Source organism: Schistosoma mansoni (genome assembly GCF_000237925.1).
Source record: "Schistosoma mansoni, WGS project CABG00000000 data, supercontig 0062, strain Puerto Rico, whole genome shotgun sequence".
Taxonomy (NCBI): domain Eukaryota; kingdom Metazoa; phylum Platyhelminthes; class Trematoda; order Strigeidida; family Schistosomatidae; genus Schistosoma; species Schistosoma mansoni.
The window spans coordinates 670,728-691,028 of record NW_017386029.1 but is presented as its reverse complement, the minus strand read 5'-3'; the positions used below and the strand labels follow the sequence as shown (position 1 = coordinate 691,028).

Here is a 20,301-nt window from a genome sequence, read left to right as displayed (position 1 = left end):
AATAGACTGAATAGTAATCAAGAAAACTTGTATAGACATATATTTTCTATATCACTATATATACGAATGTACAGCTTAAGTAAATGATTTCGTCGAAAAGAAAATTTTCTTCGCTGAATTCTCTTTTTCTTATTCAGTGACATTATGAGTTATTTTAATTAGATAAAAGATTGACTAGTCGAACCCTGCTCATAGAATTGACTCGATCTAGAAAGAATGATTCAAGTTTTTATCACATATTGAAGCTAAATTCTTTCACGATGTTAAACGAAAAAATGCAAAGCATTTGAACTCATTCAGTGTTTGACTATTGTTACGTGTTTACTGGACAATAATTTGTGTCCAAAACATTTTTTACATCAACACAATTAAAGATCTAACAGTCCCAGAAAATAGAACTTGATTTCATTTGGAATTATATCCTCTTCCTACATTTATTTCTGTGTATTAATGGTGGTCTCTATGCTTGAAGTGAGGATCTAGATAAATATTGTATTTGTTTTCTCTCTTTTGTACACCGAAAATGTTTATCAGTGTTCAATCAATTCACGACCACTGGTCTTACATCTATGGAATCAATTATCATTCGATTTCGTAATCTAATCTCCATTTTTTTCGCCCTGCCTTTACCCCAGCCAACTTCAGGAAAATCCGTCGCTTGTTGTTCATGACACATGTTCCAACCACCTCGGTCAATGAAATTAAGCAACTTTACCACCTACTCTCCCATTTCTTTGTTCCTGGTGGAATTATGTGTATGTTTATCACTTCCCGGTCTCCCACGCAGTACAAAAATACATCTCCTTTGAGAGACCTGAATAGGAAACTGGATTAGTGGTGATCATACCGAATTGGTTAGATGACCTCAGTGCCCAAGAGATAACTTCTTGAGGCTGGTTACATAACATTGAATTACTGCCTTTAGTTTTACTATCTCGCAAACTCACCTACGTGACTCGGTAAGACCTGAAAGAATAATTCTTTCAGCCACTATAAGTCTATTTGGTCATTATGGTATGACAGCCCAACCATCATTTCAAGATAGCTGCTATATTCTCAAATCATATCTTCTACGCCTAATCTTTTCTATTACTATTGCTATTGTTACATTCTCTACTTCTCTGGTTTTCGCCCTAATAATTTCATTTCGTTGTGCTGACAGGTTATGGCAACTTCCAGCGATACAAAAATATACCAGTGTTGCGTATGACTGATTGACTGAATCTCCTATCTCTGCTTAATACCCTAATCTTAACTTCGACATAACTTATTCAGTGTTTCCGGTCTCACCATATACGAAGACATTTATAATCAGGTTAAGACCTGTACAGTACTACCTAAACATTTATAGTAATTGATCAACTGATTAGTAATCGATACACATTGTATGGAGTCAATTTAGATCGCATTATTTTCATAGAATTAGGTGTTTTCTTAGGTTATAAAACAAATCATTAATTGCTATTACTGACATGGCTCAGTATAAGAAAAAAGGGCAAAGACGATAGGTGACGATACAATATACATCAAAATCACATGATAAAACACATACAAATGCAGCAGTATTTTATTTAAATTGATCATTAGATTTATAATAAGTCAAACTGAGTAGTACGTGACACTGATTAACCAGTAACTCGATGTATAAACACGATTTACAATATTATATGCTTAAACTGGTATAATCAACAAAAATAATTAAAACTCATGTGACTATCCTTTCTATTCTGAATGAACTTGATAGGTCATCATCCTTCTTCATAACACGTTCCCTTTTGTGAAGTAACCATCTTGGATTCATGTTCACTTAAGTCTTTGACTTAATCAAAAATATTGCGTCAACGTACTGAATGAATGCACTGGAAACTGACTTGCATCTTTTTATAGATAGATGAATTTTGTTTGTTGATATTTCCTACGTATGTGTTCATGAGGTGTAAACCACAAAATCATCATGAGTACATTATTTTCTCTAAATAAAGGTATTGTTGCAACATGTCTAATTAGTTGACTTTGAAGTAAAATGATTTATCCTTCTAATCGCGAATCTAATTAAACCTAGTAGTGGAAAATGTGCATTCTTGAAGTATTCGACCTTAGGTATGTTTCTAGCTTGTAGTGAGAGAATATATACATACTTTTTTCAATAAATACTCGACTCAATAAATGTTTGCTGAAACATAAAAAATTCTCACGAAGCCTATAAAATGTTATCGGTTGTTTATTAAGATAGTGTACTAAGGGAAACAACTTTTCAAGTGATTCAAATGTTTCATTGAGAGGCATCTAGAGTGAAAGTATGATAGTAGAGGAAAACAACCGTCGTCCTTTTTATGTCGATAAAATCTGACTTTTACTAAACTTTATGCTTTCTCGTCACCGATTCACTATTCATATGACTGTTAGTAAATAGCTATTTAGTAAGACGATTTGTACTCACAGTTATAGAAATAGGTCAAACAATAAAGCGGCTGAAAAAGAGGCTGATTTCTAACAACTTTCAAGGATGTTCCACTCAATCAAAACAATGATCCCACATGACCCAAAACCTATCCTCTTGGACATATACTAAATATTGTTAGGAACGTTTTTCTTACAAAGATTGATCTCAACTTGTAAACTATTTTACTCACTGTATGTATGCATTTTTTTGTGATTTGTGCAAAAAATAAGAAGAATCTGTTGAAATATTGTCTTCTGAGAACTTCTTATTGCAATAAATGAATATATTTATCATTATTGTTATTGCGTAAATAATCGAAATGGAGAAGTTAATAGCTGATCAATCTCTAAAATTTCTCAACAAGACAAATACATTTCAAAAACGAAGTGACAGGTTGGAAGAATGAAAAGTTGGGAATGACACTAAAATCAAGATTTAAAGGAAAATAGACAAAATGAATGAATTCAGGCCATTTTACTCAGTGACAATAACCGTAGATTATAGACTACTTCCTGAACCAGAAAGTCTGCACCTACTGATATGGCTCAGATAGAAATCTATGCGTGGAATTCATATTTTCATCTGATCTGCTTTAGCTGTGAACCGACTTACTCTTTTTATCAGCCACCATTGAGTATCGAAGTAGGTTGTGTCTGACCAGACATACTCCATTTCCCGGCTACTGATACCTACAAAGTACATCAGCAGACTTTTTTGTTTAAAATTGCACACAGCGCCTCACAAAAACATTCCTTTTTTGCGTTTTTTTGATAATTGAAGACCCTCTCGTAAGCAGACGCTGTCTCCTGAAATAATTAATGCAGTTTGATTATTATCCATGTCATGCTTTGATTTATCTCCTTGACATGACAAAATTTCAAAGAACTAGTGTTTTCAGTCAATACACTCCGATTAGGTCCTCGCAGCAGTCAAACCCGATCACCATGTCAAAGTAGTACTTACGGTTTGCCCCTATTGACCTGTATTTAAGTAACTGGATTATATCACTACCTATCTTACATAAAATGTTTAACTGAAATCCAGGTGTATATAGCCATACTTGGTTTGCAAATGCATTAAACATTAAACTTGTTTTTTTTTTTAAAGATTTTACATGTGTACAAAGTACTTATTTAGTTGCTTCATTTTACATTTTGATTAAATTCTTTCTAAAAACAAAAACGATTACTTACACAACTGTATTCATCATCAGTGTTTCATCAGTTCACTATCTTTCATACTAGAATATCTTTGCATAAAGTTTACATGTAACCATATATATGCATACACATAAACATGGACACACCCCTATTTATTAACTGTGTATAGTGTATATGTGTAGCGCAAAAAACACTAGATGATTTAGTGTTAGTAGTAGTTTCTTTTTTATAAGTATTTACTTGTGAGTTTTCTTTGTCTTTGCAAACTGAAAATTCTACTGTGAAGAAATGAGATGAAATTAAAAATGCAGTCATTTTGTACAGTACACTTACATATATTAAGTTTCTATGTGTATGTATATATACAGATAAACTTTATTTCATTCTAGATGATGCTTCATGGTGCCTACATGTTCTTCTCCTATCATTAGTTTTCTTTTTACAACAATCAGAGATTAACATAATGATAAAATTACGTAACAAATAACAGATAGAAGATACCTAATTACCAAATTTTCGCCTAATTTTCTCCATCTATATTCTGGTCCAGGAAGTTTTGTTTCTTTTTTTTTATTAATAATAGTGATAATACACATGGAATTTTTACAAGCATGTAAAGTAGTAATCATGTAATTTCAATATGTATTACCAATCGTAGAAAAATTATTATGATTGCTATTATCCCTTTATTATGTAACTGTTTTATCAAATACAAATTCCCATACACTAAACTTTGAGGTACAACTTAAATCTGAAACTAGTAGTGAATGACCTACCTGATTGCTAAACACAAGTTAGGTAGTGTGAAGTGAGTTTGAAACTGAGATCACATGGATGGATGTTAGCTAGCTATGGAATCCACAACGTATATTTTCAATGCCAGCCGCAATCCATGTATTATTTATGATGTAAAAAAGTGCTTTTATTGAGGCAATCCGACAAGGATTCATCTATCTTAACAACGACTGAACAAAATTCAGTTCTGAATTTTAAAAACGGGATAATTTAAACCCTTGTTAACTGAGACTCAACGGTTCGAATTAGAGTGTTGCTTATAACTGCTAAACTACTTTACATTCGATGAAAATTAAACAGAACTGTTTTATCCCTTCATACTGTTTTACATCATGAAGAAATAAATTCCATCGTAATTCAAATATTTTACCAGTCATCTAAACACAGAGAGTAGGTATATCAAAATGTTTGGGGTGTGTAAACTAGTACTATAAGGTATAAAATAGAAAAAAAACTTAATGGAAATCATTAGTGATTAGGTCGATCAGTAATTTTCATACAAATTCCTTAACTACCGCTTACAGTTTAGTATGTAAATCAAACTACTCTTACATATATTTTTAGATTTGTTTCGTAGATTGGACTGATTTTTCTAAGAGTTCTAACACCTTTCTCCTCATACTCTTTGCTTAGTTTCTACACTAAACGCTTGCCAATTTCATCGCATTTGAGGATCACTTGAAAGACATCGGTAGTCAAATCAAAGTTATCATTTTCTTCTCTCAACTGATAATCTTCATAGGTATATAAAAGAGATACCGTGGATTTGTTGAAATTAAATATTAACACCGTTGCACGTCGACTCATTGGTCTAGAGGTTAGGTGTTTGCACACGAGACCGAAGGTTCTGTGTTTGAGTCCCGCGTATGGGATCGTCAATGCACACTACTGAGGAGTCTCATACTATTACGACAAGGCCGTCCAGTTTGTCAGCAGTGGTGTAACATTGATCGGTTCATGATCTCAATTAAAACTCAACAATCTCGACAACTCTATACTGATAAAAAGAGAATTAACATGTGCTGTAACCTACCAGAATATTCGGCCACTCACGCGAACGCTTAACCTGTATACCACTGAGCCCGCATCCAATAGGACACATATTTTACTTCAATCGACTGATGATTTTGAGTGACCATCTTCCATTGCCTGCAATTGATAACTGCTTCACATCGGATATGACTGGACTGCACTGGTCACGGCTTCTCATCAGGACTCTAAGAATTGTATCTTATTGAAATATTATTGTTATTATTCTCGATTTCGTAAACTATTCCTTACTCAACTCATACACTATGTTGTCTTCCATCACACAATTGACCTGTTTTGTAATTACATTATCACTTCTTCCACTCTATGTTATCCAGATTTATTCTGAGTATTATTCTTACAATTTCATACTTTACATATAAACTGTTTCAAGTTAACATTGCTTATAAAATATTTCAGTGTGGACCATTTTATTCTTTTTCGCTGACAACCCTAAGTCTATATGCTGTAATTTCAAAACGATGTATTTCTATTAAACTTGGGCATTTTTTGGATGATTAATTTGGATTTATTGCAGTAACATCTAGAGGGAATTAGTTGAAAAGAATATTCTTCGTTCATATGCCTATGTTTTAATAGAAAAAGTATATATTTATATATTTTTGTTTTAGTGTACCAATGATCTAACAAATCACTCGAAAACTGTCACAGACATTAGGCAGGATGCACTGAATAATACTAACAGTTCATCAAAGAAATCATCATCATTAAGATGTAGTCATAATTATACTGTTCCTAACAGTAATAATAACGGTTCTATAAGAACTATTGATAAACATGTTACTCAAACTGTGAATTCTACTGGTGATGATGTTGTAATCTCTTCCACACATGATGATCCATACGAAAACAATGATGACGACAACGAAGATGATAATGATGACGAAGATGCAGAGAACGTTAGTGGCAATATAAATTGTAAAACAGGTTGGTCAATAGTTATTTTTCTTTATGTATGTATTTGAATATTATATCATTGCATCTGAGGGCGGCCAGACCAAAACATGGCACAAATCCATGAGGTCACTGACAATTGGACTGAGCCATGTTGGTAGGTGTAGACTACCTGGTTGGGATTCGCGAGATGATAGCAACCGATGGTTAGAGACCTTGAATGACATGGCTCAAAATCGTTTGAAATGGCGAAGGTGCATACACTCTTTGTGTTCTACCAAATTCTAATCTTCTGAATTCTTCATGTCCCTATCCTTTTTCTCTTTCCAAATTTATTTCACTGGATTATACTCCTTCAATAACATCTTCAAACCCTAATCTTTCACATAATGCTTATACTCTTACTACTTCTACCACTATAGGATTTGAATCGACAACTGAATCTCTGTGCAAATGTGGTATGGCAACTTGAACTGATGTACGTACGTACGAAGTTCTACGTTGTGACTGACTGACTGACTCATTGCATCTGAGCTATGTTGTACACACACTTTTTTAGAGGTTGAAATCTCATATTCACAGTGTTTTATTCCATGTAATTGCTAAAATTATTCCTTAATAATAAATATGCGATTAGTTGATAGGGTATTTTAGGAGATTAGTTTAATTTTCAGGTTGTATTCATGAAAAATTGATTTCAGTCAAAGTAATATTATAATCCAGTAAGCGCTGAACACAACTGCTACGTCTTATTAGTTATTCAGTGCTCCATTGTTTTTTAGTGATGTCCTAAATGGCGTCAGTCTGTAACGAACACAACTTGCAAATAAATACATCCATTTATAAGAGTAGCTCTTAATTTCTGCAATGAAACTATATTTTTATTAAATATAATTTTGCTGAGGAATTTTGATTTAAAATCTAAACAACGATAAACATATAGTTCACTGTAATATGAGATTCCTCTCCCTATTTTATACAAACAAGCTTACCTAGGATTTAACTCATCAGGTTCATATCTAATGATATTAAATAGAATAGTTTTGGGTCTTTTAAAATGATATACATATGAGGTTATTAAAATAATTATTGAAGTGCTAATGGATAAATGATTTGTATTGATGAAATTTTTTCTGACAGATACCTGGTCACAAGACTGAATTAATCGCCTAAGTACCCCTCTCCACTAAATGAACTACCATCAAATGAAAACCACACAAATGACAGTGGTAGTGAGTGTTTTCTTATTCGAAGGACATCTTTAATATATAAAACATTAGATGAGAAAATAAATACAATTATCTGTCATTTGAAACAAAAGGTTGTAAGAAATAAGTTCTGTCGACCATTCAATCGCCAATTAAATTGGGATGTGACTTATCTCTACATATCACTTGAGGAGGACGATATCATCGATCTGGATATAAAAAATCGCCTTGTAGGCAGGCGGTTTCCACAGATTTATTTTAACTTGTATATTGTCTTTTTCCGAATTTAAGTCCTCTTCGTGTTTCCTTTAAACGCTATTTGGTACTGTTAGATTATATATATATATATATATATATATATATATATATACTCTCTTTTCACTATATCTGTCTTTCCATGTTTATTTGTCTGAAGAAAAACATGGAATCAAAGATATAGGCATAGAATCATAGGCACTTAACACATGTCCCATTATTCCAACCTTTTCTATAATAATGGGTTACAACAACCTTCTTCTTCAAGGTTGTTATAGATACCTTATATTTTTTATGAGTTTTGCGTTTGTTAATAAAAGTAAATCTACTATTTACGACAACACAGCTTATTGTATGCTGTCTTACAAGATAATGTCGATTGCCTAATAAATTAGCTAACCATCTCACTATTTAGATGTCAAAGTGACTATTTTGTTTCTAATACAATACCGGTGGAGTTTAATCGCATGTCATAAGTGATGTAGGTATCACCAATGACATTGAATTAGGGTTGCCTCAAATGTGAACTGTTATGCTTCGTTCCAGGATTGCTCATCCACGACACCAAACCACATTATTCCTAGTGTGGTTGACAAGATTGTCTGTAAGTAGTATGCAGCAGAGCGTAGCATCGGAGTTGCCGAAGTCGATAGCCGAAGATAGGAGTTTCAGGAAACTAAAAGCACGGCGAGCTTGGGATACTTGCGAGACCAGAAGAGAAGCTATAGAAGACAGTGTACAATCAGCTCGGGTTGCAAAACACACAATAGATGCGGATGGAAGATTAAATACTAAGCTTATATACTTCATAAGCGATCTGTGTTCCCTATAAACTAGTTCATATATATCATCTGAACTTGGGTTGTTTGTTCAATACACTAGAAGTTTAGCGTCACATAGTTTCACACCAAAACATGTGAAACGTCATCTCAAAGCTTATCGCTAGTAGTGAATGGGCGAATATTCGTATTATTAAATTAGGTGCTACTAACATCAGATCCTACTAAGAAAATGGCACAGTAATTCACAGCTACCATTGGATAAAGATCATGCTATATCACAAGTTGGCTGACATCGGAAAATTAATCTCCCTTTGGATTCCAAACTCAGTAATAGTGAATTATGATAGCTTCAATCTAAACACTCTCTACGCATCTCGTATTCTAGATCATCGTCATTGCCTTAATAGGTTTGTTTTCCCATTGAATAGACGTAATATGACTTGCATTGGAATCCAGAACACGCGTTTCGTCCTACCCTTGGTTCGTCAAATGAATATTCCTGCTTCTCAGTGTTGAAGTTTGCACCGGTACTCGAACCAATTGTCATTCGCTTAAAATCCACTGCGTTATCCCTTGAGCATTCTGAGTTCCATCGCTAACTATAATCTGTCCATTTAATAAAAAAAACTTTTGACAACGACTATGTCAAGAGAATCCACGCATGATGCACATATGCCAACCAACACTCATTAAAATCCAGTCAAAAATAATGAGGACATGATAATTTAAAGTTTCTTGTTGTGATATTAATGTTTGTTGTCCATTTTTGTTGTTTTTTATACTTCCTTCCTCCCTTTTTTTCATTTTCGCTTATTTAATTCACAGTTGGATCCTGTAAAACATCTTTTATAACTGACAACTGTACAAATCTAACTACCGTTAACAATTTTGAAATTAGACCTCACATTTCAATAAAAGATAAGCATTTTATAGATGGTAATATGGATTCTGATTGTTGTACCTATACCGCGCTTACAACATCTACTACTGCTGCCTACACTAACACTGATTCCATCGTTTACACTACAAATTCTCACATCACTAATCCTACATTTGCTTCAGATAGTAATGGGCGTGCAACAACATCATCAAGTTTAAATGCCTTCTCTCCCCACTTTTCTTATCCTCCAGCCACATTTCCATTTCATCGAAGGAGACGTGGTGGAGGTATCAATGGTGGCGGTGTTGTCGGTGTTAATGTTGCTGGTGGAGGTAATAAAAGTAAGTTGTTTTTTTGATCTGATTTTACGAATTTTTATTTCAATATAAGATGAATACATTAGGTACATTTAAGTGAATAGTAATAATTGTGTACTCATTACTGAAAAACTTTGTAATGAATTTTACTCGGACCTGTATCGTTTCGGATTAATATGTCGTTTAACACCGTTAAAATATCTAAATAGGTAGCAACCAACCAAAAGTTATTGAAGTGATTGCAATCATTCATGTAGCTAGATATCTACATGTAGTGTACTTAATTACGCCTATTACTCCTCGCGGAGGAGCATAGACGACCCGCCGGTATTCTCTGTCCAACTCTGTCCTGGACAATCTTTTCCAGTTGCTATTCATTCTTCTGATGTCTGCTTCCAGTCCCCAACTCATTGTGTTCCTTGGCCATCCTCTATTCAGATTCCCTTCAGTACTCCAAGTTAGTGCTTGCCTCGTGATGCAGTTTGATGGATTTTTGTATAATGTCTGCCCTATCCACTCCCAACGTCTTTTCCTACTTTCCTCCTCAATAGGAAGCTGAGTTATCCTCTCCCACAGTAGTTTGTTGTCGATTGTATCCCCCTGTATCTCTTCTAGGGTTGATGTTAGTTCCAAGACAAGATAAAGGAAGAGGGTTGAGTATGAGGTCAGCAAATCTTAAATTTCTCTAAATCGATTTAAGGTGATTTTTATTTGGTCAACAAATTTATTCAAAATAAATTCTGTTCATTAACTGTCCGTTTACTTTTATTTCAGTTGTAATTAGTTATTTGATTTTCAATACATTTTTCCCTTTATTGATTAATTCATTGTGTTGAATAACAATTATTCAATTAATAAAATTCTGTAATTAATAATCATTGAATCAATATATCATTGAATTCACTTAAATGTAAATGAATTCCTCTGGGATCTTTATCAAGAAAGTTTCTATACAAATTGAATTTCTCACTCTAGTTAACTGGAAAGGAAGAAAAAATCAAAGAAGCAATCTCGCCCATTGTCCTAGAGTTGTAGTTGTAAATAATAATCTTGGTGTAAAAGTATCAGTTTGCCTGTTTTTTCTCTTTATATAATATCGGTTTTTCAATATAGGGTTGTTGAGATTGTTGAATTTTAATTGAGATCATGAACCGGTCAATGTTAAACCACTATTGAAAACCTGGAAGACTCCTCATCAGTGTGCATTGACGACTTCATACGCGGGACTCAAACCCAGGACCTCTGGTTTCGCGCGCGAACGGTTTTTGTTTTTATAATATGTTGTGATGTGCGATAAACTACAAAAATTGTTCTCATGTGTGACCCAAGATTTTGGGACCGATTTCCTGTGGAGTCCTATACTAGGACGAAAAGTTGTCCAGTACTTCCTGATTCTCAGCCGTGGTCTTGCCAAGATTAGTTAGTAATTAAAGCTATATCACAGAGACTCTGGGAACTATAAAGTTCTTTAAAAAAGATGGGTTGTAGCTCATGTTAGAATCAAGAACACATGCTGTTATCTATTTGAAACTCGTCAATTGGATGTACTTTAACCTCGGCAGTAGTGGTCAGATAGTGACTTAAACCCATTATTTTTCACTTCATACGCTGTGTTATTCAATACTGGTCAAACTTTAGTTCTCAACACCAGCAGTTACTATTACTCCCAATAATAATAATACTAACGGTAAGTATGGTCATATATATATGAGTAATATTTTATATTTCGAAACAATTTTTAAAGGTTACAGTGGTTTTCGACCACATCGTCCAGCTAGTTTCGGTTTCAATAAATACGCTCAAAATTCAGTTTGGAATCAACCATCTACAACTGGACCGTCTAAATTACATTCAGAACATTATTCTCAACATCAACAACATCACGATTGTAGTTTACAAAACAATAGTAATCATATAAATCATTATCAGAAATCCCATCATTCATCATCAATTTATCAACCTCATTCACATTATCATCACTGTCATGGTGGTCCAGTTGTAGCACAAGATGTAGATATAGATTCTGAGATAGAAATTGAGAATAAATCAACTGGAGACACATCAGTTCGTTCTTCTCTTCCAACCAATGTATTATTACCGACATCACAAACACCTACTGATTATTGTTCACAGTCGAATTGTCCATTAAATTCACAATGTTACGGTCATCACAATCTTCAGTACCAACAGCCGGAACAATCTATGGACTCTTATGATGTTTATTTAAGTACTACTACGAATAATAATGTTAATACAAAAGGGCCTGTGACAAATGAAAATGATACAGAAACTAATACTAATGGACATCATACTGATTACAATCTGAATAACGAATGGAATACTCAAGAGAAGATTATTCATAATCTAATATCGAATATACTATCACCACAAGTAAGTTAATGAATTGACGTACTGTTTAATTTTAGTAAATATCTTTCGTATTCAGTTAATTTAATCAATGTATAACTGATATGAAGAAAAAATGTTAAAGCTTCCGTTATTTTCGGATTCTCTACAAATGATAATAATAGTAAAAATAATAATAATCGTAGCGGTGAATTGATTTGATCAGATCATTTATTTCGGGGAAACCCATCGCTCTGAGCTTTCGTATTATAATGCTCATTTTAAAGTAGTATGATGCTGTTTTAATGTTGTCATTTTGTGTGTGTGAGATAAATTTAGAAAAAACAATGTTGAATGGTTTAAGGTAGTCTATAGGAAACCTTGTTTGATCTAGACATTCATCAATAAAACATACAATTTTTTGCTTCTTATGAGTTTCGGGTCTATGTCAATTAGCTTTACAGTCAAAGGTGTTAACACTGAATGATTGAAGTCGGGACTGACTGTCCCCCTGTAGAACCGAGTTATTTACATTAACTGATCGCTGAGTAGTAACCTTTGTTATATTTATCTCGATAGATGAAATTCGGTTAGCTTTAAGGACTAGATAAACATGACAGTGGTCACTATACAATATATAGGCTTTCATCAATTTGTTTCTTTCACAGTTTTAAATCGCGAACTGATCTTAGTTAAACCACCATTAACAATCTGCAAACACTGGATGGTCATTTCATCCTAATATAAGACTTCTCAGCGGTGCAAACTCACAACCTTGTATCTGGAGATTGAACTCTGGACCTTCGGTCTCGAACGTGCGAACGCGTAACCTCTAGATGGCTGTTTTTTTCTTAACCAGATAATTTACTTAAACTTTTCATTGATTTGGATATTCCTCATTTATTTTTTTACAGGTCAGTGAAGTTAAATGTGATAGTGCATTAATTCAATTGACATTCCCACAAAATTTAATTCTTTCATCTGTTGCTGATGTTGAATCGTCATCAGCATCATTGCCGGCAACAAGCACATCAGTCACAACAATAACAACAAGTACGAATTACATCTCTACTAATCCATCCATATTAACAACTAATACTACAACTGCTACCACTAATAATTCTACTGCTACAATTTTGTCCGTTGATTCTTGTCAATCATTGCAATCATTATTGTCAGAAAGCAGTAATAATAATAATAATAACGGTAAGTTGTTTAAAGTCACCAACTCTCCATCAAAAAATCATCTACGCGATAAATGTAAACCATCGTCAACAATCATAAAGGGGGATAATTGTAAATCAAATTTAATACATTCAAACATTAATTATGATAATATTGATAATGATAACATTCATGAGTTGGATGATAGTACTAATAATATCTCAACAACAATAATAACAACCGAAACTACTACTACTACTTCTAACAATGATATTAGTAATAATGATAACAGTCAACGTTATCAAATAACAATAGATTTGGATTCATTACATTTTGAATTATATTTAGCTGAAAAAGGCAATACACTAAACTTTAAATGTATTTTCATGTAAGTGAAGTTGTGTCGATTGCTTATTGTTTAGTATTTTATTATTCTTTTAAAGTTATGGATATATGTGTAAATATCTTTGTTTATCTTTGTTAGCCACTATCCATCTCTGCTAACCATGCTTGTGAATTAAGGTATATCGAGGCAATACGCACAGTATGCACATATGCCAAATAGAGACTGACCAGATGCAGTCCTAACAAAATCGATGGGAAGATCCAAACAAGTAATACGAAGTGAATTTATCTTTGTTTATAGTTGGAAATATTTATCATCATAGTTTACATAGAGTATTGATCACCGTCAAAAACCATGAAGCACTGGACAACTGATATGATCTTATTGAGATGCTTTGACTGGTGGTAGAGTTAGTAGTAGAGTTCAATCTTTCCGAGAGCGAAACAGATATGTTTGAAAACCATGAAGCATTGAATGACTGTTTCATCTTAGTATAGAACTCTTCAATTGTGCTAATCCATAACCTGTCAGTGATTGAACTCAAGATCCTCGGGTCTCTCACCAAACTTTCAACCCCCAGATTACTGAGTTGGTGGCATCCAATGATTCACTTTTCTGATGAATGAGAATTCATGATAAGTGGGGTTCAACCACGTCTGACGTTCAAGAGATACCGCAAATAGCAAAGGATAATGGTCATGCATTGTTGGGAATTTGACTCGAGTTAGTAATGTCAGTCATTAGATGTCAAATGTGCGTTGATCCACTTTGTCATTATTCACATGGAACTAGCGAGAGGAAAATGGTATGAGTCGAATCAATAGTCTTAACAATGATTGTAGAAGCCCAAACAGAAATAGAGAATGAAGTCAATGTATAAAGAGTAATAAAGTGTATTGTAACTCAAGATTTACAAGGAGATAAAGAATTAATAAAACTGTATTGTTGCCGTTAGTCTTAAGTTTAAACTCCCTCATTATAAATAATGATTATTTGGCGTATAAAAACCAGGTAGTCTGCATCTGGTCTCCAAATACCCTTGTACGGCCGAGAGCGGGGAGAGTCAGCTCTCCCTCTCGAAGTGTTCTTACAAGACCGCGTGCATATAACCACTGACAGGGAAATCCTACTCACTGCCTTATAACAGCATTACTATTGTTTACGAAATTGAGAGGACGAAAAGCGAATGTCCGGCACTTTAACCGGGTTGATGGATATGGAGGATCCACCTAGGGGAGTTGGAAAACCCTGATTCCAAACCAACGTTGCATATGGGCTCCAGGATCCAAAGGAAACAAATGGCGTATGAACCTACTGTTGGTTACCGGCTACCATAGTACTGCGTCTCCCAAAGTTACTCCACTGCCTTGTGGGTTAAACCTTTATGGCCCCTTAAGAAAACCACCTGCTTTAGTTTGGGAACCCGGTCAGTATTTTATCCCTCACACAAATCGAATGATTTGTTTGGTGCATATCTATTTGATGCCTTCTCGTACCAATGTTTATGTAGTTAAATAAATAAATAAAAATCTGCATCTGCCAACATGCCTTATTTCTACAGTCAATGACTTCAATGAAAGAATTCATGTTTTCATTTGATCGTCTTTTGTTTTCTATGGATAACGAGGTAGGTGATAGTTCAGTTTGTTACTTCTGGTTGAATAGTTGTTTAAATAATCATATAATCTTAGTCAGTGTTATACTCTCTTTTGGAATCCATTTACTTAAGATGGGAAAAAATTTATTCTACAGGCGAATTTATTATTTAAAAACAACGCTCATTTACTTTCGAGTAAATCGTTTGTTTGTTAAATCAACTTCATCACCTCAACAGTCTGTTTTCAAATGATTCACTGATTACCATTTTGTTCACTTCACTTTCTAAACCTTTTTAAATATCCTGATTCTCTATTTTGTCTAATTTTTGACTTAGCGGTGAAGCTACCTACATATCACTGCAAGACCTTCGTCCTGGGACAAATTACTACGTAAAGTAAGTTTGCTCTTTTGTTCCATGTGTTGTTTGTTGCTTTTTTTTCTGTTTTTTTCTAGGTTTCCTTATAACTTATTTCTGATTTTGAATGTATTAGGGCAAGAAATAGTGGAAATTTTAGTTTTTGCGATTTGTTTTATTTTTTGAAAGAGTTTCTGGTCGTTTGTATGCATTAATTACTACGTTTTCTCGAAAACTTCTAAAAAAACTCGTTGTGTTATTCTTGAGATAATGATAGAGAAAAATGAAGTATAATAGTTAAATTAATGAGTCGATGTAAGCTAGACTGCTATTGAAAACCTGAAAGCACTGGACGGCTGTTTCGTCCTAGTATGGGACTCCTCAGCATTGCTCACTCACGATCGACTCATGAATTCAACTATTAAACTTGCTACAATCTCCACAAACTCCCGTTCTAGTAAAAATGAATTAGTTGGAATTTTTTTCATTAGCCCAATTCCATATAATTAAAACATGTATAGGCAATCAATCAGTATAGAAAGGCATATAAAGTCTTATTTTTCTCATTAGTATTCATGTTGTAAATAAATGGTTACACCAAATCCCAATGCTTTTCAATCTACATGTGTATGACAACACATATATACGGTGAAGTAATCGTAATTTTTAAGTTAGGCTGGTTGATCATGTGCAAATAAATGGCTTCTGAAAAAAATGAATTCAAACTACCCAATAAGAGTAGATCACAGTTGTAACAAATCATAAAATTAACCTTAACTGAACCATTGTTGTTTCGTAGCAAAGTTGTCCGAGTGAAGGGGATGAATATTTAAGCTTGTTTAAGCCTTAATCATACAAAAATTCACTTTCCCCCTAATGTTCAAAAACAATTTGTACTTACAGTACTACTACCTTGATAATATTGAGGTAGTGTTATTCTTATATTTCAATTTGTCTATTTCGACCTTTTATTTTTCAATAATATAGAATATCGTGACAAGAAAATGTATAGATTGACATCATGGTTAGATTCACTAATATATCTTATTGTCGAAATAACTTATACGAATATTTTCATAGTTGAAAGCGTGAGTCAATTGAAGCTAGACCACCATGGAAAACCCAGAAGCACTGGACGGCCATTTCGTTCTATTATGGGACTCCTCAGCAGTGCGCATCCCCGATCCCGCACTCGCGAGATTCGAACCCAGGACCTACCAGTCTCGTGCCAGAGCCCTTAACCGATAGACCACTGAGCCGTCATCCACGGTGTTAATGTTTAACTTCAGCCGATCCACGAATCTCGCGTCTCTGGGATCGTGGATGCGCACTGCTAAGGAGTCCCACAATAGGACGAAACGGCCGTCCAGTGCTTCCAGGTTTTCCATGGTGGTCTAGCTTCTATTGACTCATGATTTCAACTTTGAACAATACAGATTACTTATTAGTATTCGTACTATGTTATTAATAACGTGGATTGATATAAATACTTCAGATTTGTGAGTTCCAAATTAAATAGTTCAACAGTAAGAACTTTTGTTGATGGTTTTGACTATAGTTTAATTAATTTATTATACACTTAGCCCCGAAGATAAAGACTGAATGAGAGTCTTTAGTCCCAGTTACTTACAACTAAAATAAGCATTTAGAGATGCCTTAATCGATCTAGGTAACAATATATAAACAATTATCTTGGTTGAATAATTAAGCCGAAAAGAATAACTCTCTCATACTTTTTTTGTACCTTACTACACGTTTAGTCTGTTCAGTTTTCCTTAACATATTGTACTCACTATTCTTTCTGATGATGCAATCAGATTTCAAAGCAGGGTAATGAAAACTTCCAAGACTTCTTGACTACAATTGATTATTCAAGTGATATCAGCAATTATACATCACTAGATAGGCTTCTCGGCTCTCTGAGCTAAGATCATGTGTGTTCTTGCAGATAGGCTTTGATGATGTCATATAAGCCATTGAATACAACACTGCTTAAACTATTTATCTGCCTGCTCTGCAAATCTTCTCCATCATTCCATAAACTGATTTGTATACAAACTTTCAATAGTACAGTGTTAGATACATCCAAGTAACCTCTTTCATCTTAATTACTCTATTCAATATATTTTTAGTTGTCAGTAGCGATGGATGAGGGCTAGCAGTGGAATCCAAGACTCATGTTTTCTTCTACCGGGGACTCGTCAGCCAAGTGCATCTTCATCCTAGAGTTGATGTTCACTCTGATATCGAAACCAGTAACATTCGTTTCAGACGCCATCATATCATCCACTTAACCACTGAGTCCAGATAACTACTAGCTTGTGCAATGAGGTGAATTTTAATTCACATATATTGGTTGTTTGGAACTATTTATTGATGCTTAGAATTGAAACTGATCGGTGAACATCAACTCTGGGATTCAGATACATCTAGTTGATGAGTCTCAAATAGGACGAAACGCGCGTCCCGGTTTTCCAATGCTAGCTACCGTCTATCCTCTATATCTAGACAATCTGCACAGGATGCACACACGACAAAAGAGATAAATCAACTACAGACCCAAATTACAATAGAAAGGTTCAAACAACCAATGCACATGAATTAAATTTGTAGTTGATTGATATTTAATATTAGATATAAACTAAATAATAATGATAAATTACAAATAGATTTTGTGACTTGACCTATGGACCAAAACAATCATGCGATATTAACTTATTTTATCTGGAATAAATAGTATTATCAATAGTTTCTATCAACGTTATGTGTTTTATTTGTAAAATAAATATCTCCTGTATGATTGGCACTCCAACCCGTTGTGTTTTTATTGAACTGTAATATATAGAGTATGTCGCTTGCCTTCATTGTTGCATTTATACATGTATAACTACTAGCTTTTTTAAAAATAAACGTTTTTCATCGAAAAACGTGATGTGATTATGTGTAACAGTAGCACTATAGGTCAAACACTGAACAAACAAGATGTACTTGACTTTTTTTTTTACTAAATACTATCGAGAATTTCCGCGAAATGAAGATTAGTACAAATTTGAAATCCGTTTCAACGAAATTATACTTTAGATTAAATCAAACATGTTCACTTGCCTATTGATTCTCTGTTGCGTTGATGGCAGTGAGCTCTATATGAGTATGTTATCTCTTAATGAGTAGAATTACCTCTTGTTACAGAAAGATTGTTCTTAAAATATAATTATAACAGACAGTCACCATTATCTTTCTTGCTGAGTTGGAATTCTATAATCGCCTTACAATCTCTCTGTTTGATTTAATTTTCTCACTTGAACATCAAATCCCCTGGAGTTACATACTTCAGCACATTCCATGTCGACTGTGTATTCAGTAAATTTTCAAACACTTGTCATCATGTTATTTTGCAAAAAGTGTATAGTTGAATAAATGTCTTGTGCGAAATCAATTGTAACTCTAAAATGGTTCAAACTATTAAAATCAGAATTTCTCGTTGCCTAGTATTTGAATAAGTTCTGCATTTAAATGCTTAAACATCGATTTTCTAAGTGTTTTCCAGGTTCCAGAAATGTTCTACTATCAAACCCTAAACAAAAGATAGAAAGTGGGAAGTATCTCAAGAGTTTTGCTTCCGATGTTAGTTTATGTACAGAAAACAAGGTATTTATGGGATTTCATGTAAGGTGTCAATCCTGTGTGGTTCTGGAAAGCATGCTAAAACTGGGGAAATAATTCTGAATTATGGAAAGATAGCCCGTTATCTTCTGGAATTATATTTGAAGTTTCTAATGACTACTGATTAGCTATAATATTTCCAGGAGTTTCCTGGTTCCTGATACTTTTATGGCAATTTTCGGCGACTCTTGTCAGATAATAAAATGTTATTCATAGTATAGACATTGTGTAACTCAGAAGTTTTTATTTACTACTATAATTGTCCTCTATGTTTCAATGTTTTTTATTTACCTGATATCAATTCAAATTCTTTTTTCCTATAGAGTATGTTGTAACTACTCTGGAATTCGTGGTGAATTTAGTCCGATTGCACACTTCATTACCTTGCCATCTAAGCCGAATCCTCCACGAACTATACAAATAATATGTCAAACACGTAATTCACTGCATATTAAATGGGGACCTGGTATAGATAATGGATCACGCATTACATCATACAAGTTAGAATATGCTCAAGTGCTTACAAATTCATCTGAATTGGGATTAGACAAAAATGTGAGTTTCGTGTGTGCATACATTTTACTATTTATTTTTCTCACTCGATTAACTTTATCACTGTTTCTTTAACGAGCTTTAAAGGACTCGTTTTGTTTTTGTTATTGAGTGCTATTTGATGATGACTATCACACTAGTCGACTATTTAGCTTACCATGAACAAATTTCTATCTAAAAAAGTGTGGTAATTTAAACCACTGACTCAGCTGTGCCACCACTGAGAAGCTGGAAGAAATGAACAACTTTTTTTGTTCATTGATAATAAATATCTACTTATTCTAGATATACTCACTTACTGTCTTATTTTTCCGTTTTGCTGCTTAGTTTTAAGTTTCGCATCATCTAGTACTATTATTTTCTTCCTTATTATATCATTCTCCATTCAGACTTCTCTGTATTATAAATGTTTTAAAATGTGGTTGATTAAGTTTATCCCAGCCTCCACATCATTTGTGTCCCGTGATTTTATCTTTCTTTCTGGGTAAAGTT

The 20,301-nt window shown here is 33.8% G+C and overlaps 1 protein-coding gene across 1 annotated transcript in view; it reads left to right on the top strand.

The window, feature by feature from the left end:
• Nucleotides 1–9,528: 9,528 nt before the first annotated feature.
• Nucleotides 9,529–20,301, top strand: part of Smp_175050 (factor for adipocyte differentiation, putative) — a gene marked incomplete at both ends in the record, with an annotated part of 49,251 nt that continues 38,478 nt past the window's right edge. Inside the window, 6 exons of the mRNA XM_018790549.1 lie at nucleotides 9,529–9,808; nucleotides 11,529–12,175; nucleotides 13,045–13,336; nucleotides 13,610–13,682; nucleotides 15,574–15,633; nucleotides 19,581–19,812. Coding sequence (XP_018646180.1) covers nucleotides 9,529–9,808; nucleotides 11,529–12,175; nucleotides 13,045–13,336; nucleotides 13,610–13,682; nucleotides 15,574–15,633; nucleotides 19,581–19,812 — 1,584 coding nt within the window. The remainder of the gene's footprint in view (nucleotides 9,809–11,528; nucleotides 12,176–13,044; nucleotides 13,337–13,609; nucleotides 13,683–15,573; nucleotides 15,634–19,580; nucleotides 19,813–20,301) is intronic.